The sequence below is a fragment of the Electrophorus electricus genome, chromosome 5, assembly GCF_041902795.1.
Source record: "Electrophorus electricus isolate QZ-2024a chromosome 5, ASM4190279v1, whole genome shotgun sequence".
Taxonomy (NCBI): Eukaryota; Metazoa; Chordata; class Actinopteri; order Gymnotiformes; family Gymnotidae; genus Electrophorus; species Electrophorus electricus.
The window spans coordinates 31,019,666-31,047,528 of NC_137501.1; the positions used below are offsets into that span (position 1 = coordinate 31,019,666).

Consider the following 27,863-nt stretch of genomic DNA (forward strand, 5'->3'; position numbering starts at 1 on the left):
ATACTGACGGAACAAATTTTTATGGGTACGACTAAACCACTGTGGTTTAGTCGAGCCCATAAAAGATAAAAATAAACATGAAAAAAAAAAAAGATGAAATTCTCATGTAGTGTCTTTATGTCCTTGTTTTATCTGTCAATTTATTTTTAAGCCAATCAATTCAATTTAAATTTGAATAGCACAAACACTGTGTCCTAGTAGCTTTAGAGGAATCTCACTCCCTGTAATTCACACTACCTGTCATTAACACTGTCATTACCATTAATCTCATTAACACTACCTGTCATTAACACCACCTGTCATTATCATTAATCTCAGTAACACTACCTGTCATTAACACCACCTGTCATTAACACTATGTCATTACCATTAATCTCATTAACACTACTTGTAATTAACACCACCTGTCATTAACACAACCTGTCATTAGCACTACTTGCCATTAACACCATCTGTCATTATCATCAATCTCATTAACACTACCTGTCATTATCATTAATCTCATTAACACTACCTGTCATTAACACCACCTGTCATTATCATTAATCTCAGTAACACTACCTGTCATTATCATTACCTGTCATTAACATGTAACACTATCATTATCACCAATCTCATTAACACTACCTGTCATTAACATTATCTGTCATTATCATTAATCTCATTAACTCTATCAATCTCATATATATATATATATGCTAATGTACCAGCTCGAGCTTGAGTAAAATGGCTCATGACAAAGAGGAAGACTAGTAGGAGGCATTACACACACACACACACACACACACACACACACACACACACACACACACACACACACAATCACACACACACACATCTGGGAATACCCTGGCAGGCAATACACTAAAGGAGTGGAGACAAATAACAAACAAATCAACAAAAAACAAGCTAAAAAACAAACATTTGAGACAAAATAAAATGAGCGAGAAGGTGGTTATTGTTGGTCACTGGTGAGGACAGACGGGTGCGTGAGTCTCAGTGAGTCTGAGTGCACAGACAGCAGTGGAGTGCAGGAGGTGGGGATGAGAGGCTTTAGAGGATAACTCACTCACCAGAGTCAGCAAATTCTGAGGACACAGACAGACAGAAAGGAAGACATGGAGAGAAACAGGAAGAGAGAGAAAGATGAAAACAGCTGCGTACAACAGTCAGTTCTCTGTGACTGTGACTGTTGACTGAGAAGCACCCGAACACAGTGGAGGGAGACCAGCAGAGCCTGACGTGAGCAATGCGGTTTTCCCACCACACCGCAGAATTCCTGTACCAGTGGGTGAAGTGTGAGCAAAGCAGTCGTGGTATCTACCAGAGTGGGAGAGACGGGTTGCTAACAGTCTCTCTCGACCGGGACACACACCTCTAATTTTTTGCATTGGATTTAGTGGCCTGAGAACTGACAACAACTGCAATCAGATCAGGAGAATGTTTCTGTATGGAATCTGTTCCAGGCAGCGAGCTGAGAAGTTTATTTTTAGCAGTCGGAAGCGTTTTTAACCGAGAAAAGACTTCATACTGTATATCTATGCATCACGCTGACACGCAAGGCCTTTTAAGCAGGGCTGGTTATAAAGACTAGCATCTTTATGTGTGTGTGTGTGTGTGTGTGTGTGTGTATTTGTGTGTGTGTGTATTTGTGTGTGTGTGTGTGTGTGTGTGTATTTTTGTGTGTGTGTGTGTGTGTATACGTGTGTGTGTGTGTGTGTGTGTGTGCATTACCTTCACTAAGTGGGTCTAATGTGTGGATCATTAGCTGGAAGATGCTGTTTCTCATGAGGCTGTTGTGCAGGGAGGCGGAGCTGCCCCCCCTCTGCAGCCGGGGCTTGGCCTACAATAGGATAAGAGGCATGTCAATCAAATCTGCACCATGGCTTTGACCTTAGAGGGAAGGGCTGAAAGTTGTGCAAAACAGCTTTACTTTCAGGTTGCGTCTTTCAACTCAACGCCATAGCAACATGTCAGAACAATGAGCCGGCAGGGTTATGCAGTGGGTATGTACATCACGAGCGAGCAAACAATTTAAAGAGCAACACCAGCAGCATGTTGGCCCCGCCCCTTTCTCTGCCCTCTACTTGGCTCGTTGCCACACAGTCACGGACGGACCAGTTATGGAAAGATTAGTGCACGTTGGTGCACCTTAGTGCTGTGACCCGTAGCAAAGTAACAATAATTGTGCCGAACAACGGTTGGCAGTCACAGCAGCGAGGTATCGGAACCAGGCAAACGCACTAGTATTTTTATTATTATCATTATTACTCACCCACTTGTACTTTTATTTATGTATGTGTGCAAGCGTCTAGTAGTTTTCAGTTCCTGTTGAACGTTTTACAAATATAGCTACCAAAGTTCAAAACGTCCTCACTGTTTTATCCACAAAATGACTCTTTGTTTTAGGGAAAACAGCCTTACCCTGATGGCATGGTCGACGATCCCTAGCTACATGAAATAGCTACAGTGACTCGCTACATTTGTGGGCGTGTCTTGCTCTTGCTGGTGTTACGGTATGTGACGTTAACCCCTAAGAGATCTACAGTCTTCTCTTCAGAGATTTACACTCAGACCTTCCTCGTGTCTACAGTCCTGCACAATCAGAAGGTCACCCAATCAGCTCCCACACTATACGTCTTTTAGCACTTGATGTGCTAAAAGTGATCATTGTGCCTGATTTTTTTCTAACTAACTAACTAACTAACTAATTAATTAATTAATTAATGGTGTTTGGTAGCAAGAAACTATGGGGAGTTGAAGTTAGTAGCTGGGTTTAGTGAGTCAGTGCTTTGCGGAACGGGAGTGCTTTGTGGGGCATTCAAACTCACTCGATTAGACACACACAGAGCAGCGTACAAATAAAGGCAGAGAGAAGTCGTTTTGTAAGTCAGTCTGGACAAGAGCGTCTGCCCAATGCTGTCATTGTAAATGTAAGGTCAGCACAACGTAACACAGGAACACCTGCAGTGTACACAGTGTACCTGTGCCTTCAGAGACCTGTCTCTTTTTATTATACAGAAGAGACAACCGGATGCTTTGTCCTGTTCTCAGTAATTATTTAATCATACCGACATTTCAGATTCTGGGCTTAATCGAAACAGGACACCAGAAGCTCTGGTTCTGGTATTGATTTTAAACAACATCGCAGGTGGCAGATTTGATAAAGCAGTCAGAACTGTTCTTGCTTTGTTTGTAAGTTCATAAGGTGCCAGGAATAGTCAACTCCAGTATAACGTCTGCCAAAATCAAACAGGCCAAACTGGTCTCAGGCATCCTTTAGTAGAAACTCAGTTCCACTTCACTTGCGTAGTCCGACAGTACAGTGGAACAGGGAATAAAACACCTCTGAATTTGTGTAACACAGCCCTGCCCGCTTATTAATATACACAACAATTAGTTAACCAATAGGAATACGCCAAACAAACAAGTATTCGAATGCCATACGTTTTCTTATTTTTAACATAAGGTGAAGACGTATAATATGTTTCAACCCAAGAAGATTGTTGAAATAAAGTAATAGCAAAACATAGGAAGACAGGGCAAAGTTTGAGCAATATACAGTCACGTTTACCCCTGGCATGGCGGTTCCCATGGCAACTCTTCCTAGTTGTTTATTTCCTGGTTTTGTTTACCTGTGCCTTTTTGTTTTGGTTTCATTCTGTTCCGCACACTTGTTATTGCTTTCAGCTGAATCTTGTTAGTCTTTGTGTTTAAACAAAAACTTCATCGTTTGGTATGTTTCTGAGCCGTTGTTTAGCATTGTGTGTCTCTCCTGGTTGTTCAGATGTCTGCTTATGTTTATGGACTACCCTCTTTGCCTGTTGCCTGTCTGTTTTGGTTGCTTCGTTGACTGTTTTCTGGATTGGCTAGCATTCTGGATTGCGTATATGGACCCCTGCATTCAGCTCCATCCCTGTTTGTGCTCGGAACGTTACAGGATCCTCAAGCTCTCAGAACTCGACCACCTGGAGAACTTTATATATGTAAATAGGATTATTATTTTTTAATGATATACACTTACAGAGCTTAAAGTATTTCAGGACAGGTTTTGAGATTTATGGTTATGTCTGCGGTGCTCCCCTGGATGTTAGGTTTAATTTGAGTTATTTGTGGCAGCGTGTTTTTTTTTAGATGCTCGTTTGCGAGATCCCTCGTCCATTCAGTGGTTAATGGTGTTTGAGTCGTGGGTGAGGTGTCACATCTAAACCGTATTTTTCTGAAATGCGTTGCAAGACGCGTCTTCTAATTTTGGCTGGAAATCGCAAGGTTACACGGACAGCAAAGTCTAAAACATGGTGGAGACAGTCAGGTCTTCTACTGCTATACGTGAATCAAAAACACAACCACGTACCATACTTATAATAGCCATATATGTCAAGGATGTCAAGTCCCATCACATTAGGCCCTTAGAATACTGTCGTTAATGTTAATGCTTACTGTTACTAGCTAAAAACATCTTTTTTGGTTATTTATGCAAACATATTGTCTTTCCACTTAATGAAGGTAAATTAAACAGTTACGTAATTTATAAATAAGGATTAACAATAACAGAAAAGAATTTTTGAGTGAAAATCGGAGTGAATTTTACGGTTTGAGTGCAACAAAAGTAAAGATTGCATAAAACATTAACAGTGACAATGAAAAGAAACTATAACGATGTAGCTATAACATTTATAGCTACAAACAATTTACAAACATTTACAAAGATACAGAAGTATGTTTGTAATCATGATCTGGTTGCTAACATTTATTGTGCATTGGGTTTGTATTGCGTGCAGTGAATAGTCATTATTGCACGTTAACATTAAAGCCCGATGCTTTTCATACATCATGGTCGGCTTGTGCTAGCTTTTCAGCCACCAAGCTTTACGAAAAGAATAAAAGTCTTGACAGACCAGTGTCACAGACAAAGGAGCTCAACCTGTGATTGCAGTGCGTAAAACAAGTCAAGCAAAAGGAGTCCAATCAGATGACCTGGGCACAAAGGTTGAACACAACAATGCAAAGCTGCAGCTGAATAAGGGAAAAAGGTCTGGATTTTAGTTTGGTGATCGAGGATGTTCAGTCCTTTACTCTTTTGGAGCTGCCTGCTGTTCTGAACAGTGATAAAACATGTCTGCACACCTGAATACACCTGGACAGCTCAGTCTCAGGTCCTTTTTGCCTTGACTTGACACTGGATTGAGGAAAAATGCCTATTCAGGATGAAAAGGCATCACACATGATACCAGCACATCTAAATTACATAAGTCATCACAATGTCGTGAGAAAGGTTAGGTTTACATTGTACAGCAGAAAACGTGTGAAGGCATTTAAGGAATTTGCCCAGAACGAGGATGTATCTTCCTTTTTTGAAGTATTTTCTTGAATCATTAGCAAGCGATGGAGAGGCTACGGAATAAGCTCCCAGAATCTAGTAGCTTCAGGTGCAGTAAGGTACAGCTGGTGCTGGTGAAGGCAATACATGAATATGTTTACTCAATCGCAGAGTCTGAACGGTTCATACCATCATGCTCGGGCCGTCACTGCTGAGACAGGAGACACAGCAGGGTGCTCGCTCATGACTCAGGAGTTCATGGAGTCATGCTGCTGCTATTTTTTTACGGAAGGCTAGCTGCCAAAGTAGCTTGTTCTGTCACATACAAGTTTAGAAACAATGTTCCATTTTTTAAGAAAGCAATTTGTTTTTTTGTGGTTAGTTATAATTCATTGAAGAACCACAGGGTGTCAGTAGCAGGGAGTTGATTCATGTATGTAGCAATCAGAGAGTGAGATATCCTAACTCATAGCTCATTGTATCAGAGCTAATCCAGTTGTATTTGCATACATCTCATGTCTCTGAAAGCATTGTTGGTATGTATAATTTATTTTATTCTTATCTGCAATCACAGATCAATATAGTTGATAGTGTTATTCTCTGTGGCATTTGATGCATATAATTGATTGAGATACCACTTAACCACTGCACTGTGTCATATAAGGATAAAATGTTAGTTGGTTACATGATAAATGTGATACTGTGTTACTTCTGAGATTAGATATATAGCAAATGCATAAAAAACGGTTATGATAAAAGACAAAATAACTTGATTACATACAACAGTTGGACTGGTGCCCAAACTGTGTATATCAGTACGCTATAGCAAACGTATTGCTGATTGTATTTCGTATGTTTCAGTAATGTCAGTAAAGAGCTAATGACCCTCAGAGTTCAGATGTCAGGATAGCATTTATGTGCCTGTCACGTTGTATAGAGCAGATATACCGACATACTAACCCTAACCCCAGAGGACAGAACATGGCTAGTTCGTTAACTACTTGAAATTGTTTAACTGTACTGGAGCAATTTCTTGTCGTGTTTATTGGCAGACTTTGAATTTTACATTTTTGGATCTATTCAGTAAGAATTATAGTAATTGGATTGGAGGATATTATGTTACATGAAATTACATTTCGAACACATTAAGGGATTCAATTATTGAACAAATATACTGTTAGGAAATCACTTTTTGTAGACTGAGGAAATAAACAGCTATGTTCTGAGAAGTCTAGTTACTGTTTTCAAGAACCTTTTCAGCTTTCACACAAATACTGAGGAGGCCTTCTGAGGGCACTGTAAAGGTTAAGGAATATAGAAATGGCAAATTAGTTAGTTTTACCTGGTTAAGATATATTTTTATGTGTGTAAACCAAACTATTTTGTATTTACCATTCATATACGATTTACCATTGTGTTTACTATTCATATAACAGGTGTTCTGCACATGAAAAGTGAAAAATAAAACGGCCATTTTTTATGTACTTGTTTGTTTTCACATTTCAGAAAATGTTGTATTTAAAACCCAGAATGTACTATGGCACTTACATGCAGTATTTGTTTTGCCAGAACAAATACTGCATGCAATTTAAGCAAGAAAATTGTACATTTTTCTAAAAAAAAGAAACCCATTACTTGTTCATTTTAAGATACCTGTCTTACATTCTCTTTTTTATATGTACTATTGTTCTTTAATAAAGTAACGGCACTCGATCGAAGGAGAAATGGGTAGAATATTTGATTACTGAAATAATATTGTTGCAGCTCTAGATGACTCCGGTCTGTTTGAGGATCTGGGATACTGTGAAAATGCTCCGCTCCAGTAGGGCGGAGAGAAGGCAACACAGTCCGACCATGAAAGCCTACCGCTTAATATGGGGCCGCTCAGTGGACTGACGTGTGTTACGATGGCCTGTGGTGTAGGGGTGCTGTAGCGGGTTCTGACATGGCACCCCAACAACAAACCCCCCGCCCGCCGCAAAAAATATAACTAAAGAAAAAGCACCATTGTGTGTATTTTTGTTTCTAAACTTCATACACTGCATTCATATTGTACAGGTCATGTGTCATTTATTTAAATTTGCTATTTCTGGCATCAAATATACACTCAGTCAATCAAATGTATTTATATTTAGACTTTTTACAACAGATGTTGGCACAAAGCAGCTTTACAAACATCCAAGTCCAAGCCCCCAGTGTGCAAGCCAAGAGCCACACTTGGAATTTATGGGAATCTTTGACTATTCTTCCAGAAGCGCATTTCTGAGGTCAGGCACTGATGTTGCGACGAGAAGGTCTGTCTCGCAGTCTCCGCACTGATTCATCCCAAAGGTGTTCCGTCGGGTTGAGGTCAGGACTCTGTGTAGGCCAGTCAAGTTCCTCCACACCAAACTCGCTCATCCATGTCTTTATTGACCTTGCTTTATGCACTGGTGCTTTTGATGTAAGGCTTGGTTGCATCTGCTCAGCCATGGAGACCCATTCCATGAAGCTCTCTACACACTGTTCTTGAGCTAATCTGAAGGCCACATGTTTAGAGGTTTGTAGAGATTGGCTCTGTCATTTTATGCGGCCTACCAACTCGTGGCTGAGTCGCTGTCGTTCCCAATCGCTTCCACTTTGTTATAATGCCACTGACAGTTGACTGTGGAAGTAGCGAGGAGATTTCACAACTGGACTTGTTGCACAAGTGGCATCCTGTCACAGTACCATGCTGGAATTTACTGAGTTCCCGAGAGCAACCCATTCTTTCACAAATGTTTGTAGAAGCAGTCTGCATGCCTTGGATTTATACACCTGTGGCCATGGAAGTGATTGGAACACCTGAATTCAATGATTTGGATGGGTGAGTGAATATCTTTGGCAATATAGTGATATATTCGTGTATATATACACTAATATCCTGGATTAGCTTGCTTCGTGTATCACTGGTTGTATGAGCCATGGTGATGACTGGCAGTTCATGGCAGGGAATCAAGTGTAATATTAAGAGGAAGCATAGGTGTGATGGTTAAAGACAGGGCCTTTGACATTGGACATGGCTCAGCCTAGTAAAGTTGTCTGTTGTTTCAGAACTAGGATTTTGAAAGTAAAATATTCCGAAAACGGGGAGCTTGGTATGAGTACCTGTAGCTCAGCAGTATGAGCATAGTCTCCTTTGGTTGGAGGTTGCTGGTTCAAATCCCAGCCAGGGCTCCAGGATAAAGCCACTGAATAGACTGGAGAGAAATATGCAGGGGGGAGGAAAATATCTGGGCTCTCTCCCCCCTGGGTTTCTGGAGCAATACCCAGGAGGGGTTATGCTCCAGAAAATAAAAGTGTTAACTTAGTTTTTAAAAGTGGCCTGCATATTTAAAAACTATCAACCCTTTTTTTTAGGGCTTTTCAAAGCAAACCTGCTTTCTGTTCACCTCTGAAGAGGTACTAGGCAACCACACACAGACTTTTACATACCAACAACTCACACATAGACAAAGCCAGTTTTGAACCAGGAACCTCACTGTTAGGGGACAAGGCTTTCCCTCACAAAGCCACCAAGTCGTGCACAAGTATCCTTTTTTTTTTAGGGGGTTTATCTCTCAAAACAGGACACGTCATTGAATCACACACCTGGCTGTGTTCTCAAATCAGTTTGTAGATCAGTATTGGTGCTTCTCTGAAAAAGACTCATTAACATGTCCTTGGCTCCTCCTGGGCCAGAAAAATGTTGGGTACTGTTCCCAGATGAGAGAAGATTGGAGGAAGTTTAAACTTCCTTCAGAACTGTGCCTTGGTTGACACGCACTCATGATCTTCCTTCATGGACCTTGAACTACATGAGAGGATTATTTGGAACACACTTCTTGATATGTCAGTAGTTCTTCCAGGGCTTCCATGAATTCGATGAGCCGAAACTCGGTGAAATAAGATTAGGACGAATAACAGAGTACAAAGGCCAAGACCAACTGCTTTAGTGACATAAGCAACATCCTCTGTTCATACACCAAAACCTGAACTAAGCCCTTGCACCCGTGAGGAGCAAGACTTCCTGATGGGCTCATAAAAGAGCTCTTAGCTCACAGTGACCAAACCATGTGTGTGTGTGTGTGTGTGTTTGTGGAGCAGGAAAACACAGGGGCAAAGAGTGCTTGAAAATGTTTAATTCCAATTCGGATCCCTTTCATATATGGTACGGAAATCCGACACGTATCCGATACATGGCAATGCAACTCGGTCTGAACATCCAGGTCAGAATTCATTGGATGTTTACATTCATCCAACCGGACACTCGTCGTAATTTCACACTGCAAGGAAAGGAAGACAGACAAAATCAGTGGCAGATCCTGGAGTAACCAACTTCGAACATTTGAGTCGATGTTTCTGTAAAACAGAACTAGAAGGCACTTACCTGGTGATTACTTGTTTCTGATTGTGTTGCTGGCCTCCGCTGCAGAGTCACGTGAGCTTTGTGTGAGATAGTGGCTGCTACTTCTTGACCCCTTGTTGACCTTTGGGTGAACAAACAGCCTAACGAACTTTTGGGCCACTTTTGCCTACCGTGTGAACAGTCTTTGGTTTAAAATTAGGTACCAAAACTCCATCCCCGCTGTCTAAAAAGTCCAGGAGCAAAGCTAGCAATAAGACTGACTGTGGACACGCAACACATGAACAAAAACCCTCCATGAAGCAACATCGGAAGAGATGAGATAATCCCACGCAATCAAAGCCAGACTTCAGAAGTTATTTCTAAGTGTAGCATTATAAGTCTTGCCAAAGGTTTGAATCCCGGTCACCCATGGCAGCACTACTGTTAACCACTAGGCTGGACCAGCTTACAGAAACACTGCAGCCTTCGAGCCCTCAGCGCGTACCAAGTTTGGGAGAAAGACTACACCTGAAACTCCTCCCCCCTAGCAAGTAGAATCCCAGCACTTAACCTCAACCTCTTCAACTCTTCCTCCATGGGCCTGCATAAGAGGAAGTTCTGGACGTGTGCAGCAAAGCAGCTGCCCAGAACTCCAGCCCAAAATGTCAGTATTCTTTAGCATTCAATAGTTCCAATCTATATTTAAATAATCAATCTATATCCAGCAGGTTCAGTGAGTTTAAGATGTGCATCTTGGTCTTGCTGAGTTCACAACACGTGACTTTAACCTAAAGCGTTCCAGAGGCTTCTCTTCAGATATTCTCTGGCGGAGAGACATTTCCTTTGTCTACAGTCATAAACAGTCAAAAGAAAACACTTTTTAGTTTCATTGGTGTTGCCTTTTAAATTGAAATAAAGTTAAAAAAAAGGATGACTGGAAGTCTTCTATCATGTTTTTCTATGGCTCGTGCAGATGGGAGCACTCGGAGCTGCCTCATTCAGATTACACTCTCATCATATAATCTGCACAAAATACAAGTATTATTCCAATTTAGAAAAATTCCCAGTTTTCCCATAATCTTCGTGAACCTTTTCAGACTCTTTTTAGGAGTCAACAAAATATGACCACAAGAGTAATGGTATAACAGTAAGAATAGTGACATTTGCATTATTTACAGTTTTAAGATATTTAAACACACACACACACACACACACACACACACACACACACACACACACACATACACACACACATACACACACACACACACATATATATATATATATATATATATATATATATATATATATATATATATATATATATATATATATATATATATAAACATATACATACATATAAAAACCCCTATTCCTCTTTCCTCATGTTCCACTGAGGTTGGTCCAGGCCGTAGCGCCACAGTGAAAGCAAGGTAACAGATTGCTTCCCTACTGACTGAATAAACACCATCACCGCAAATTATTTTTATACAACTAGTGTTCTTGTGCAAATTCAGCACCATGTAAACACTGTGGAGCAGAGATCGTGTTGGATGACTGTCCTGGGGGGTATCCTACTACCCCTGTAGGGCTGTCTCTGTGGGATGACTGTCCTGGGGGGTATCCTACTACCCCTGTAGGGCTGTCTCTGTGGGATGACTGTCCTGGGGGGTATCCTACTACCCCTGTAGGGCTGTCTCTGTGGGATGACTGTCCTGGGGGGTATCCCACTACCCCTGTAGGGCTGTCTCTGTGGGATGACTGTCCTGGGGGGTATCCTACTACCCCTGTAGGGCTGTCTCTGTGGGATGACTGTCCTGGGGGGTATCCTACTACCCCTGTAGGGCTGTCTCCAGCACCCTGTCGGTTGCACACCACAGACCAATATGAACCCAACACTGATCCAACCTGCCAATGATCTGAGAACATCTGCTCATGTAATGCATGAGAGGGCTTAGCCAGTACTGTGATGTACAGATACATAAATAAAATATGAATAAAGTTATTCATGATGATGAAGTAATACAATGACATGACCACCAGGCATTGCTGCTCCCCGCAAGCATGAAAGGCAGGAACTCGGAGGTCATGAGTCAGGGTCTGGGGTCAAGGCAGGGAGGTAGAGGTCATGAGTCAGGGTCTGGGGTCAAGGCAGGGAGGTAGAGGTCATATTCATAACATGAATTAGTGTCTGGGATCCAGCATGCCGTACGACGGAATTATGACCTTCAGCCAGGAAAATGTCCCCTCCGTGACATTCAAAAGATGCACAACAAACAATCACAAACATGTATACGTGGATGTGGACATGGATATAGGCGTGGACGTAGACTGCACCTACCGAAGGTTTGCTCTCATCCTCTGCATCCACTGGACTAACCTTTACAGAGTTAACGGAAAACAGAGAGAGAGAGAGAGAGAGAGAGAGAGAGAGAGAGAGAGAGAGGGAGAGAGAGAGAGAGAGACGGGTAATGTGAGATAGGGCCACGCCAATGCTGGCTAGTGCACTATGCCATCACACAAATAAACACAAAACAAACACAAGTAAACAAATGAAGGAAAGTACAGCACAGTGAACAACAGGGACTGACCAAGATTTTAGCGAGTGTGTGTGTCGTTTACATGGTGTGTAGAGTTACATTACATTACAGTTCAAAATGAGTGCAGCTTCACAGCTTTTATTATTATTCTATTATTAAACTTATTAAACATGGTTAACTCCAAAACAGGCACCGATAATCCAGAGACAGGCACCGTTAATCCAGAGACAAGACTATTTGAGAGTTATTCATACAGATGCAGCCGGATTAGAGCTTCGTATCCTGCTTCTTAAAATGATACCATGCTTTTGAGGAGCTGACGCAGACTAACGGGACAGTGCAGAGGCAGATTGCATTAAAACTGTAACAGCAATGAAAAAGTGCTGTGCAACTCTAATTAACAAATTTGCTATCCCGTAATGTTAAGAGAGAGGGATTTCCCTTGACTGTGGTGTACAAGTAGAAAAATTTGTACCGAGGACGGAAGTATCAAATTAAAACAAATTTATTTATATAGCGCTTTTGACAACAGCCATTGTTACAAATCATCTTTACACATGTCCGAGTCCAAGCCCCCAGTGAGCGAGCCAAGGGTGGTGGTGGTGAGGAAAAACATGAAGAAGCATGAAGAAGAAACCTTGAGAGGAAACAAGACCCCAAGAGGGGGCCCCCCATCCTCCTCCGGGCCACACCGGACGGCACAACAGCAACAAATCACACTAATCTGTGTGATTTGGATGCACAATATGAGATAAATAATAATATATTGGCACATTGGAACTCTGCCAGACTGGGCGATTTACCCCACACAGTGCGTCTGCCACTGGATTGTCGTGACTGAGCCAGTCACCGAGCGTAAAAGGAATATGGCGAGGACACCCAGAATGCCGTTCTTCTCTCTGCAGACTTTTGCGTTTGTCAAATGATTGTATTGTGTGTGTGTGTCTTGAACTTAAATATTCTTTCTAGTTTATCTATCATGGTTCTCTGCCAACCATGTAACATTTGTCACTGTAACCCTCTCACTGTAACTTTCTCATTGTAACATTGTCACTGTAACCCTCTCACTGTAACTTTCTCATTGTAACATTGTCACTGTAACCGTCTCACTGTAACCCTCTCACTGTAACTCTCTCATTGTAACATTGTCACTGTAACCCTCTCACTGTAACTCTCTCATTGTAACATTGTCACTGTAACCCTCTCACTGTAACTTTCTCATTGTAACATTGTCACTGTAACCCTCTCATTGTAACCCTCTCATTGTAACATTGTCACTGTAACCCTCTCATTTGCATATAGTATTGTACATTCAGGTTTGATTGATATGGCTGCGTTACAGCATGCTGTCCCTGCGCTGTGTTCAACCTTCCAGGGTTGGCACAGACAGACCAATCAGAGATATGCATGGAAATTTGGGATTTGACTGCTCATAGCGATTCTCCATATTAATGAGGCTGCATTGCTGGTTAATTTATGAGCGTTTTTTTGTTTGTTTGTTTGTTTGTTGCATGTCTCAACTCTAATGCTTGGCAGGAGAGTCCACAGAAAGATTGCGTCCGATCCGAGATTAGCACTCGACGCCGCATTAGCCCCCAGCAGGAGCTGGTGGAAGGTCGTTCCCAGCAGGTTTTAAAATCAATCCCAACCTCTCGATGCCGTGGCTTCCCAAAGACTTTATTGAGCTGCAGTACCACGGTGGGGGTGCGATGTGCACATGAATCACTCAATGCTGTAGGAAAATAGCAGCTATAAATAGCACCGCCCAGCAAAATCGCTACACGCTCCAGCATACGTATTCACAGGCTAGTGAGCAGGTGGAGCTGTTAAAGCTACGGTCAGCGTGCGGGGAGGTGGATGAAAGTTTTAAAGCTACAATCAGCATGCAGTAGGATTAGATTCTCTCCTCAGCTGTCCAGGAGAGGATGACAAAATTTGTTTATCTTTAATGTAGTAATTCAGGAACAAAACCCCCATCCAAATTTTAGAAAATGGTGACTGATTTAGTAAGATGATCTGCACATGTAGGAAGCATAGCTACAGTCCTCCCTAACATCTAACCTCTATGATTTGGTAGCTCAGTGGTTAAGAGTCTTAACCACTTGTCAGCTAAATGCTGACAAGACCCTTCAGCAGAAAACAGCTCTTTGATTTCCGCATCTGACGGCCCCTGAAAACACAGTGTTCGGGGGGAAATCACGTGTGTCTCATTGGCAAACAACAAATCAAGCAACTTGCTAATTAGTGAGCTGATTTTCCTGAAGAATAACTAATTACTGAGCTACAAACACATCAGCAGGAGGCAGTGAAAATGACCTCTGCACATAACGATCCTAAAAGCCAGAGGTCAGAAGAGACCACACCTGGGAGGAAAAATAAAAACAAATATTTTTCATTCTGACATTTAATTGGCTACTGTAGGGATTATTGTAGAATAATACTTTTTTTTTTTTTAATTCTAGTCTCAGGAAGTACAACAGATGACTTCAATTCACTGCATTTCTTTCAGTTTTGTATAACTAATTTTGAACAAGCATTATTTTGCTTCTCACACTTAGAGAACTCTTAGTGTTTAATGCAGCTGCTCTCTTCTTTACAGCAGTGGACAGTGGGAGAAGTAATCAGACACAAACCACACAAACCAACAGGCAGCAGACCTCTGCTCTGTCTGATTACCGCACAAACCAACAGGCAGCAGACCTCTGCTCTGCCTGATTACCGCACAAACCAACAGGCAGCAGACCTCTGCTTTGTCTGATTACCGCACAAACCAACAGGCAGAAGACCTCTGCTCTGTCTGATTACCGCACAAACCAACAGGCAGCAGACCTCTGCTCTGTCTGATTACCGCACAAACCAACAGGCAGCAGACCTCTGCTCTGTCTGATTACCGCACAAACCAACAGGCAGCAGACCTCTGCTTTGTCTGATTACCGCACAAACCAACAGGCAGAAGACCTCTGCTCTGCCTGATTACCGCACAAACCAACAGGCAGCAGACCTCTGCTTTGTCTGATTACCGCACAAACCAACAGGCAGAAGACCTCTGCTCTGCCTGATTACCGCACAAACCAACAGGCAGAAGACCTCTGCTTTGTCTGATTACCGCACAAACCAACAGGCAGAAGACCTCTGCTCTGCCTGATTACCGCACAAACCAACAGGCAGCAGACCTCTACTTTGTCTGATTACCGCACAAACCAACAGGCAGCAGACCTCTGCTCTGCCTGATTACCGCACAAACCAACAGGCAGCAGACCTCTGCTTTGTCTGATTACCGCACAAACCAACAGGCAGAAGACCTCTGCTTTGTCTGATTACCGCACAAACCAACAGGCAGAAGACCTCTGTTCTGTCTGATTACAATACAAATTAATGGGCTGCATGAGATGACAAATGCTGTAGACACAAGTGGCTGGATCCTGTCGTGCTCAAACATGTATACCCAAAAAAGCTGTGCACTCTCAGCTCTCACAGTTTACTTGTGCGTGCGTGCATGTGTGTGTGTGTGAGTGTGTTTGTGTGTGTGTGCGCGTGTGTGTGTGCGCGTGTGTGTGTGCGTGCGTGCGTGTGAGTGTGTGTGCATGCATGCGTGCGTGTGTGTGTGTGTGTGTGTGTGTGTGAGTGTTTGCCGTGTTTGTGTGAGTGTGTGTGTGTGTGTGTGTGTGAGTGTGTGTGTGTTTGCGTGTGTGTGTGTGTGTGTGTGTCAGGGTCACCCTGGAAATGACTCAAGGGCCAACCAAGTGGTGAACTGGCAGTTTCATGACTCCAATCTGCAGGACATTTTCACTCAGAGAATTCAGACATTTGGATAATTAGGCTGTCACTTAGCTCATTACTGAACCTGACTGCAATCAGACCTGACAGAGATCAAATCAGAGATCAGTAACAGTCACTGTGCTTAAGCTAGAACTGCAAAATATCACATTTATTCACATGGCCACACGAGTTCTCTCTCTCTCTCTCTCTCTCTCTCTCTCTCTCTCTCTCTCTCTCTCTCTCTCTCTCTCTCTCTCACACACACACACACACACACGTTTACATATAACTGCAAATATATAGTACATAATACATATAACTATAAATAAAGAGGTGTAATTTAGAACATTTATAGCCTATATCTTTGCATAACTAATATGGTTACAAAATGTGAACTTCAGTGCTGTGAGGGTTCTGCAACCCAATGTGTGAAAATAATACAGGCCAATCACGGCACATCACAGACACAAACCTGTGCTGCACTTGCGGCCGTAGAGCGCAGACTGTAGGGTCACAGACATCAGCAGACACTGGGTGTCTTCCCTCCTAATGTCTGCAGTGAGCAGGGTAACGAAACCATGTTTCAGAGATGAACTGGTGTGCTACGTTTAGTGAGTAGTCCATTTATCCTGCCATGTTTCACATTTCACATTACCCTGGTCCACATTGATATTCATCTCACATGAAGTCACCTTGCTAAGAATGATTTAGGCTTGTTGAAAGACCTTTAGTGACCGGTGACTTGGCCTTTCAGTATTTGGGTGTTTTTTTGGTCAAGTTCACCAACACATTCTTGGTTCATAACAATATACCAGATAAACGTGTCTCAGATAAATAAATGTACCAGATAAATGTGTACAGATTTATACTCTGTTTTCAAAACAACAAAAACGTGTCACTGGCCAATTACTTATGGACTGCAGAGCAAGTACTAGAGTTACAAAAGGATTTCTACACAACACACACACACACACACACACAGATCACATCATGCCTCTGTAAGGGAAAGCCAGCCATGTCCTTGGTGAATTGCTTGTACAGTGTCTACTACATTAGCTAATTCACTTATCTTTTAAAATAGCTCATATTGATTAGGCTTCAAATTTCTCTCTCTCTCTCTCTCTCTCTCTCGCTCTCTCTCTCCTCCGTACTGTCCTCACCTTGCAGCCGACCTTACTGCTTGGAATCAAACCAAGACGCGCACACACACAGGCACGCACGCACACACACGTGCATGCACGCACACGTGCACACACACACATGCACACACGCGCGCACACAAAATTATTCATATGCAAACACACAAAGATGTAGAGACATCCAAAACGATTCATATGCACACAAAGATGCAGGCATACAGATGCACACAGGCACACACAAATACACACACACATAGGACATGTAAAGAAGATCTCACCTGCAGCGTGAAGACCGAGCATTTTGTGTGTAATCCATGTGCAATTTACATCATTTGGTGAACAGTGTGTAGTAGCCAAAATCATACATGTCCATCCTTTACTTTGGGGTAACTGTGAATGTTCAGAGATGTACAACTTTTAGTGGAGTTTGAGGGTTTAAACCCCCCAGATCAGCCCAAAGTTCACAATCACATTCATCATTCAGACCTCATGATGGAGAGGAGCACAGCCACTGAAACACACACACGCCCATGCACACACACACACACACACACAAAGAGTTTGTTTCCACTGAAAGCCTGTTAACCACTAAAACACCTTAAAGTCTAATGGATAGACAAGTATTTAAACCTCATAAGCACAAAATCAGTGAATGAAACATCTCACTGTCTCCAGGATGAACCCGCAGTGGCCTCTGAGACATGTAACATTTAAGAAGGCAGCATTTTTTTTCTATTTTGTTTGCCAGCTATTTTTTTTAGCAAGTTACTGTAACATTACAATACAAGGAAGAGCACATACTCTGCTACTCTGGTAATGTGGTACACTCACACACAATTCACCACACGTCCAAACACACACGTTACCACACGTCCAAACACACACGTCACCACACGTCCAAACACACACGTCACCACTTCACCATTTTTGTCAGGACTCTTTGCATGTTAAAGGTACGCCAACATAGCAAATATAACAATCATTTTCCTGGGAAATGTTCAGAAAAATGATAAATGAGATCAATTATAGGTACAGCACAGGAGCCTGTCAAAAGCAGTATTTATGACAGTATACGACAGACAGAAGACAGGGGCTAGAAGACTGTCTCCTGCAGAATGACGAGGAGGCTCAGACACTTCTATGAATATTCCAGGTAAAAGGAAGTGAAATCCTTACATCTAGATATTACTAGATTACTGCAGATTAATACAGATTATGAGTAGTGCTTTTTCCTGACTGTCACGATAACTAGATATAGAGGAAGTAGCAATATATCTACAGAATCAGACTGTCTGATGAGGTCAAGTCACAGCAATATCTGCTCAAAAATCTCTCATGGAGAATCATGCAGCGCAACATGGACTCGAGGACGAGGTACTACGCAGTCCAAATGTCCGGAGACACGTATACACACACACACACACACACACACACACACACACACACACACACATAATTAGCATGTATAACCCCCTCTTCTGAACAACAATAATAACAAAGTATTCCTTTCCACTGATGTGTCCTGAACGTCCTCTCTCCCTTCATCGTCCCCTCTTTCACCATCCTTCCCTCTTTCTCTTGAGGTCATTTGAGATTTCCAGGCTTCTGGTCTTGAGCGCAGCATCTCGCAGAGAAACACGGCTTGAAGCCAAGTGTTTCCCCAGCACAGCCTCACACATATGAGTCAGTACAATGAGAGTGGGGTGTGCTGGTTACCTCGCTGCTTCTATTTTAAGTCTCTCTCGTGGTCTATGTATACATTTCATGAATTCTTATTTAGTTAAAGCTTCCCAGCTTTCCCAGTTCATAACTTCATAACTCATATCCATCCGATCTTAGGAAGAATCGGATAATCGGAACCGTGGTAAAAACATCCTTCCTCTGGTTCGGCAAAGTGTAGCAGATCAGTCATACACAAATTTACTCTACCAGTTACACACACACACACACACACACTCACACACACACACTCACTCACTCACTCGCACACACTCACACGCACACACACACACTCACATACTCATACACCCACACACTCACTCACACACTCACTCACACACTCTCTCACTCACACACTCACTCACACACTCACTCACACACTCACTCACACACACACACTCACATACTCACACACCCACACACTCACTCACTCACACACTCTCTCACACTCTCACTCACACACTCACTCACACACTCACACTTCTATCTCAATGGTGTTTTCTCTTTGATCAATGCAGATAAATACCATTATGTCTGTCTCTAACCTTAACATTAATCTCAGTAACTCTAACACTAGACTCAGTAAGTCCAACTAATATTGGTGTCACTAAGTCTAACTCTAATACTAGTCTCGGTAAGAGTAATATTAGTTTCAGTACATCTAACATTAGTCCCAGTAAGTCTAACTCTAATATTAGAGTTACTGAGACTAGTATTAGTCTCAGTAAATCTAACTAATATTAATCTCCATAACTCTAATATTAATCTCAGTAACTTTAATTCTAATAATACTAGTCTCAGTAACGCTACCCCTTTATTTAGCTTCAATAAACAACACAACAAATACAGTGAAGGCTGCATTTTGTGTTTTGTTTTCAGCAGGAGAATCAGCTAAATGCCTACAAAGCGTGTCATTGTGGGGACAATATAGTCACACACACGCACACACCGTGAACCAGGAGCTGGAGTCAACCATTGTTCTAGAAGGTTCTAAAGGTTCATTATGCATTTCCAGAGCGTTTCCCGAGGCTGTTAGATGAGGTTTAACCCGCAGCTGAGGCAGCTATGAGGGAACCCACGTAAAACCCTCCTACAAACACCTGCCTTGTAGGCACACCACAGAAGGCTGCACAGTGTTAAGGAACTTTCTAGCTGGTGCATTTGTGCCCACAGGACCACTGACTCTCGAGGGGGTTTGGGGTGGGCTGTTCTAACCGCACTGTGCCGCTGGTTGCGACCTGCTGCACTTGGTAAACGCATACCATCTCACCACCCAAATCTGTGTCACCACGCCGTCGAGCCAGATGGTATCAGCAGTCATCCTGTGGTCTACTCTCAATATCTCCGAGGGCTTTTTAAACAGAATGAAGGATTTGTTTCTCCTTAGCTGCTGATATTACTGGGGTCACAGGTCACGTGTGTGAAAAGCTCTGCTGAGGACATGTGCCCCAAAGTCCCACCAACGCATGACACACATTCACGTTACCCTCGACAAGATGTCTCATGCGCTTCGTCTGCGTGCACTCGGCTCCTCATTCTGTCTATCTAGTATAATCAAACTATTCACTATTAATCTATTCTGAAATTATGATGTAGAAAGAATGCAGTCCAAAGACTATTATTTCTACATTATTGTTCTTGTAATTATATAAATTATAACAAGAATCTTATCAATAGTAGGTAAATAAAGAGGAACAGCTACTGCATTCTTTCTACGGATTCTTTTCCAGTAGGAACATGAAAAACGTGTGACTGATAGATATAAGATTATATGGACCAGGAATACACAGAATTTACACAATTTACACAGCACCAAAACTGCTTATTGATCAGAAATTGACCAGAATTGTTCATCCCTTATCATAATAACTCTAACCCTAACCTGACTCAAAGTCTAATCCTAACCCTAACCTGACCCCAACTCTAACACTAACCCTAACCTGACCCCAACCCCAACTCTAACCCTAACCTGACCCCATGTCTAATCCTAACCCTAACCTGACCCCAACCCCAACTCTAACCATAACATGATCCCAACTCTAACCCTAACCTGACCCCAACTCTAACTCTAACCGTAACATGATCCCAACTCTAACCCTAACCTGATCCCAACTCTAACGCTGACCCTAACCTGACCCCAACCCCAACTCTAACCCTAACCTGACCCCAACTCTAACTCTAACCCTAACCTGACCCCAACTCTAACTCTAACCCTAACCTGACCCCAACTCTAACTATAACCCTAACCTGACCCCAACTCTAACTCTAACCGTAACATGATCCCAACTCTAACTCTAACCTGACCTCAACTCTAACTCTAAACGTAACATGATCCCAACTCTAACCCTAACCTGACCCCAACTCTAACTCTAACCGTAACATGATTCCAACTCTAACCCTAACCTGACCCCATGTCTAATCCTAACCCTAACCTGACCCCAACTCTAACTCTAACCCTAACCTGACCCCAACTCTAACTCTAACCGTAACATGATCCCAACTCTAACTCTAACCTGACCTCAACTCTAACTCTAAACGTAACATGATCCCAACTCTAACCCTAACCTGACCCCAACTCTAACTCTAACCGTAACATGATTCCAACTCTAACCCTAACCTGACCCCATGTCTAATCCTAACCCTAACCTGACCCCAACCCCAACTCTAACCGTAACATGATCCCAACTCTAACCCTAACCTGACCCCAACTCTAACTCTAACCATAATCTGACCCCAACTCTAACTCTAACCCTAACCTGATCCCAACTCTAACTGTAACATGATTCCAACTCAAACCCTAACCTGACCCCAACTCTAACGCTAACCCTAACCTGACCCCAACTCTAACACTAACCCTAACCTGACCCCAACTCTAACTCTAACCGTAACATGATCCCAACTCTAACCCTAACCTGACCCCAACTCTAACTCTAACCCTAACCTGACCCCAACTCTAACTCTAACCCTAACCTGACCCCAACTCTAACTCTAACCGCAACATGATCCCAACTCAAACCCTAACCTGACCTCAACTCTAACTCTAACCGTTACATGATCCCAACTCTAACCCTAACCTGACCCCAACTCTAACGCTAACCCTAACCTGACCCCAACCCCAACTCTAACCCTAACCTGACCCCAACTCTAACTCTAACCCTAACCTGACCCCAACTCTAACTCTAACCGTAACATGATCCCAACTCTAACCCTAACCTGACCCCAACTCTAACTCTAACCCTAACCTGACCCCAACTCTAACTCTAACCATAACATGATCCCAACTCTAACTCTAACCCTAACCTGATCCCAACTCTAACCCTAACCTGACCCCAACTCTAACTCTAACCGTAACATGATCCCAACTCAAACCCTAACCTGACCTCAACTCTAACTCTAACCGTAACATGATCCCAACTCTAACCCTAACCTGACCCCAACTCTAACGCTAACCCTAACCTGACCCCAACCCCAACTCTAACCCTAACCTGACCCCAACTCTAACTCTAACCCTAACCTGACCCCAACTCTAACTCTAACCCTAACCTGACCCCAACTCTAACTCTAACCCTAACCTGACCCCAACTCTAACTCTAACCGTAACATGATCCCAACTCAAACCCTAACCTGACCTCAACTCTAACTCTAACCGTAACATGATCCCAACTCTAACGCTAACCCTAACCTGACCCCAACCCCAACTCTAACCCTAACCTGACCCCAACTCTAACGCTAACCCTAACCTGACTCCAACCCCAACTCTAACCCTAACCTGACCCCAACTCTAACTCTAACCGTAACATGATCCCAACTCTAACCCTAACCTGACCCCAACTCTAACTCTAACCCTAACCTGACCCCAACTCTAACTCTAACCCTAACCTGACCCCAACTCTAACTCTAACCCTAACCTGACCCCAACTCTAACTCTAACCCTAACCTGACCCCAACTCTAACTCTAACCGTAACATGATCCCAACTCAAACCCTAACCTGACCTCAACTCTAACTCTAACCGTAACATGATCCCAACTCTAACCCTAACTTGACCCCAACTCTAACTCTAACCCTAACCTGACCCCAACTCTAACTCTAACCCTAACCTGACCCCAACTCTAACTCTAACTCTAACCTGACCCCAACTCTAACTCTAACCCTAACCTGACCCCAACTCTAACTCTAACTCTAACCTGACCCCAACTCTAACTCTAACTCTAACCTGACCCCAACTCTAACTCTAACTCTAACCTGACCCCAACTCTAACTCTAACTCTACCCTGACCCCAACTCTAACTCTAACTCTAACCTGACCCCAACTCTAACTCTAACTCTACCCTGACCCTAACTCTAACTCTAACCCTAACCTGACCCCAACTCTAACTCTAACTCTACCCTGACCCTAACTCTAACTCTAACTCTACCCTGACCCTAACTCTAACTCTAACTCTAACCTGACCCCAACTCTAACTCTAACTCTAACCTGACCCCAACTCTAACTCTAACTCTAACCTGACCCCAACTCTAACTCTAACTCTACCCTGACCCCAACTCTAACTCTAACTCTAACCTGACCCCAACTCTAACTCTAACTCTACCCTGACCCCAACTCTAACTCTAACTCTAACCTGACCCCAACTCTAACTCTAACTCTACCCTGACCCTAACTCTAACTCTAACCCTAAGCAATACCTCTGACGCCAACTGTAATACTTCCTCAGCTCTCACAAAAGTTTAGAAGGTCTTACAGGGACGTCCAGAAAACCATCCTTCCTAAGGGCTGAGCAACACCAAAACGTTCCATACAGCTTACAGACAGAGAGTGGTGTGATGGATTCAGTAAGTGCATGGTAATTTACTACACAACAACAACATATTTGGATAAACCAGGCAGACATCATTTCCAAAAGCTGAACATGTACCACCTAACAAATATCAGACCGGACTCTGACTCCTAGTACACAAATATCAGACCTGAATCTCTCTCTCTCTCTCACACACACACACACACACACACACACACACACACACACACACTCTCTCTCTCTCTCTCTCTCTCTCTCACACACACATACACACACACACACACACACACACACACACACAGGATATAAAACCCTGACACTTGCCTACAAAGCCAAAAATGGACCTGCTCCCTCCTATCTGCAAGCCCCGATCTCACCAATCTCTGTATCTCATGGCCCAAGCACTGAATCAGTGTCCCCCATGAAACATTTCTCTCTCATTACTTGTGTGTATTTTCCTTGTGTGTATTTTCCTTGTGTATATTCTCTCTGACAGGTTCTAAACATAATGGAATCTTAGTTTCCTAATGCATTTGCGCGAGGAATCTACTTACACAGAGACGACTAAACATTTATTGAGGTCGCTTCTGCGGGGAAAAAAAAAACCGCCATAGCATCGTGCTGTAAATATAGATGTAAATGGAAGTAAGTCATTGAAACACACACACACACTCAAGACACACACATACAGGCACATGCACACACTGACACACACTGAAGACACATGTATACATGAAACAATCCCAAGTGTAAGATGAAAATGTACTTTAGTAGCAAATAGCTGTACATAGATGGACCGGTGTATTTAGGGTTTTGACAGGATGCTATTTCAAGTACGCTGGTAAACACTCAGACATGTATGCATGATGCACTTCAGAATGCAATTCTGGAGTCACTTCTGGGCCTCCAGACTTAGAATGAGGACACGATTAGGCAAAAGCTGATCCGGGAACAACCTTATTCTGACATGGCTGGGTAAAATAGGCATTCTGAACTCTGAACTGAGGCCTCTGAGAACTCTCAAAATGTCAGAAACAAACAGGACTACAGGACACGGTACACGGAGGATTCCTACAGCTTATACGGGTGCATCTTACCACAAGACAATGTGCAGGTGGATAAAGTATTTAATCTGTGCACAACTACTGAAATGAGCGATGAGAATGTGTGTGTGTGTGTGTGTGTGTGTGTGTGTGTGTGTGTGTGTGTGTGCACGTTTGAGTGCAAGTAGTGCCGCCTAGCCCACTAAACAAATTGCTACCTGTTGCCAGGCAACATGGAGGGTCAACTCTTCGGTGTGCAACTTGTGTTTTTGAATCGCAGGCACACGTACTGTGGCAGAAGTAAAGCTGCAGTACACTGCCAGTGCAGATCTCCTCGCCCCTGTCCTACCAGCTGCCTGAGGTGGAGGTACAGGTGTGTGTACGGTGGTTGGGAGGAGGGGTGGAGTGGGGCTCACCTTGGGCTGGGGCTCCACAACCTCCACTACCTGGTTACGGTTCAGCAAGCCCTTGACGAGCGTCTCCACGTGGCTGTTGTACTTCATGAAGAGCACGTAGGTGGCGTAGGCTAACAGCAGCGCAATGCTCTCGCCGTAGCTGATGTGGTTGTCCAGGAAGAAGACGATCAGCATAACCAGGTCCAGGATGTAGAAGGAGACGTCTCGGAAGAGCGGCCACCATGTCAGGTTGAGGATCTCCTTGGAGAAGACGGCGCACATGCCGATCACGAACAGGATGTTGAAGACGGCCGAGCCCACGATGGTGCCGATGCCCACGTTGCTGTGGGAGATGAACACGCCGATCACGGAGGTGAACAGCTCGGGGGCGGAGCCTCCGGCGGCCATGAAGGTGGCGCCGGCCACGTCGTCGGAGATGGCCAGCTTCTCGATGATGACGGTGAGGGCAGGGACGAAGAACTCGTCGCAGACGATGGCGAGCGCGATGAACATGTAGAGCATGCCAATCATGTGCAGCGCCACGGCGCCCCGGCGTCTCTCCTCCAGGGAGAACAGGTCCTCGGGGTACTCCCCGTGGCTCTCATTGGCCTCTGCCGCTGACAGCAGTGTCCTGTGAGGGGCGGGACCCTGTAGCCCCTCCCACTGAGAGGCAGAACCCCATGAGAAGAAGGCACGTAGAGAGAAGGGAAGGGAACTTACTGCCAGGAGGCCGAGGAGGAGTGTGAGCACCCGCGTCGGGTGCAGCTTTCTCCGCGCGCACCGGACTCGCCGACGTTCCAGCACCCGGCGTTCCCACATCCGGCGCTCCGGGTCCAAGTGGCACCCCAGACCCATGGCGGATGGCTCGGCTAGACACTGTGTCACAGGCACGCCAGGTGGGACTTTCACACGCCACACATGCTGCCTCCCAGGAAACCGGCTGAATCCAGACGTCCCTCAGCGCACCAGTGGTTTTCTCATAGTAGCCTGGACGATAACAGCAACATCAAGGTTACCGCCATGCCCTACCTCTACAACACATGAGCGGCCAACTCAGCACGCACAGGCGCGCACACACATATAGATTTAAATGCGAGTGCGAGAGAGGCAGACAGAAGGGAGAGTGTCTCGGCCTGCTGAGAACCAGGGGGAAGTCTCCTGGTGCTGTCTGCTCTGGCGCTCAGTGCTCAGCTGTGTGTGCACGCTCAAGGTCACTATGAAAGGATGCAATGTCAAAACCGCCGTCTTCCGGGACTGAGGGGATTGAATACGTCAGATTCAGCGATGCGCGACGGTGTGAGAACTGGCGTGCAGCACTGCGAGATTCTGCATCCCCGTTCAGGTGGAGGAGCAGACAGGTGTTTCCAGGGCGCGGGGGCGCGTCAGCTCCTCGTGTTACTGTAGAGACTGTTGGGCGCGCGCTATTATTAGGGTTTACATTAGGCATTAGGTTACTGCGCTCCGCGGAGAAGAAACGAGATTTGCATTTTCCCCCCAAAGAGACACAGCACCAGATTATCAGAAGCAGGAGCCACGTCGCACGCAGTTTACTGTCCGTTAAACAAGCCCCATTTGCGTCACTTAACTGGTTAACAGCGCTCCCGCATGTCAGTTATTCCTAAATGTCAAGTCATGTTAAAAAAAGAGGCCTGGAGGAACTGGATGCGACAGCACAGAATTAAACTATACAACTACACACAGCTACCAGCACCATTTCAGCACAGCGAGGCTCGCGGAACTCCGGCACTTTATCTGAGAAGCGTCTATCTAAGCGCACGACCCACTAAATCCCCGAAACGCAGCCCTGCTCCCTGTTAGCGTAGAGAGAGTGAGAGAGAGAGAGAGAGAGAGAGAGAGAACATAACGAAGCACTATTTGAATGGAAGCCTGACGCGAACGTGCCGTCCATCGGTCCTGTAACGGGATAGCTGGCCATCCGCCCGTGGACGGATCGGTTAAGCGACGCGTGGCGTTTTAGGATCCGTACAATTAGTCAGCCGGACAGTTTCAGAAAACACTTCATGGACTGGTTCCCCAAAGCCTCGAGTCAAAGCTCCGCACAGACAACATTCCCCTCACACCTGCGATCTGAGATGTGCTTGCGCGCTCCACATCATGGTTGTCACACCTGCACCGGAACAGCACCGAGAATCAGCCCGAGAGCTCACGGTGCTCGCGTCCTTTTAACGGACACTGAAACTACCAGCAGATCCGCGCTCGCCCGAAACGCGCAGAACAAATGCCAACATTTGAGAAAGCAGAAGACGCATCAGAAGACGCATCAGCGGGCACGCCACCGGAGCGTGCCAGGACGGGCAGAACCGAGCCAGACTCGCGCACGTCTCTACTCACATCTATTGGAGGCAGAGCAAACGCAGGCGCGAGCAGCAGCAGCAGCAACAGCAGCAGCAGCACGTCGGGAGCCCGTGTGCGTCCGAACTCGTGCCCTCTCGCTCTGGCTCGAGCGTGTCGGTGACGGTGACGATGACGATGACGGTGCATGGGGCGGAGCTCCGTGAGGCTGGGCTGCAGACCCACTCCTCCCAGTTGCAGAAGCTGTTGGAGGTGTGGGTACGATGCTCGGGTGGTTTATGTTGATGTTCATGCTGCCATCAAGGATGCTTTCTTCAAAAACTCTCCTACAACGAGGAGACCGGGTGCTCTGTTCTGTTGAATACCACCTTGTGGTCTGTTTGTCCACCTTTTTCCATGAGCTGTTCTTAAACACTTAAAACATCCATCCTTCCTTCTCTCTCTCTCTCTCTCTCTCTCTCTCTCTCTCTCTCTCTCTCTCTCTCATATGGT

General features: G+C 44.4%; 1 protein-coding gene across 2 annotated transcripts in view; it reads right to left on the reverse strand.

Moving 5' to 3' along the window:
* The window catches only part of slc24a2a (solute carrier family 24 member 2a), a 41,566-nt gene extending 13,703 nt beyond the window's left edge, over positions 1 to 27,863 (reverse strand). Inside the window, exons 1-5 of one of the 2 annotated variants that reach the window (XM_035529979.2) lie at positions 27,411 to 27,863; positions 25,080 to 26,045; positions 12,007 to 12,045; positions 1,735 to 1,843; positions 1,074 to 1,088 (exon numbers count right to left, since the gene is read on the reverse strand). In XM_035529979.2, coding sequence (XP_035385872.1) covers positions 1,074 to 1,088; positions 1,735 to 1,843; positions 12,007 to 12,045; positions 25,080 to 25,913 — 997 coding nt within the window. In that variant the 5' untranslated portion in view covers positions 25,914 to 26,045; positions 27,411 to 27,863. The remainder of the gene's footprint in view (positions 1 to 1,073; positions 1,089 to 1,734; positions 1,844 to 12,006; positions 12,046 to 25,079; positions 26,046 to 27,410) is intronic. The other variant, XM_081714791.1, reaches the window with a different exon arrangement.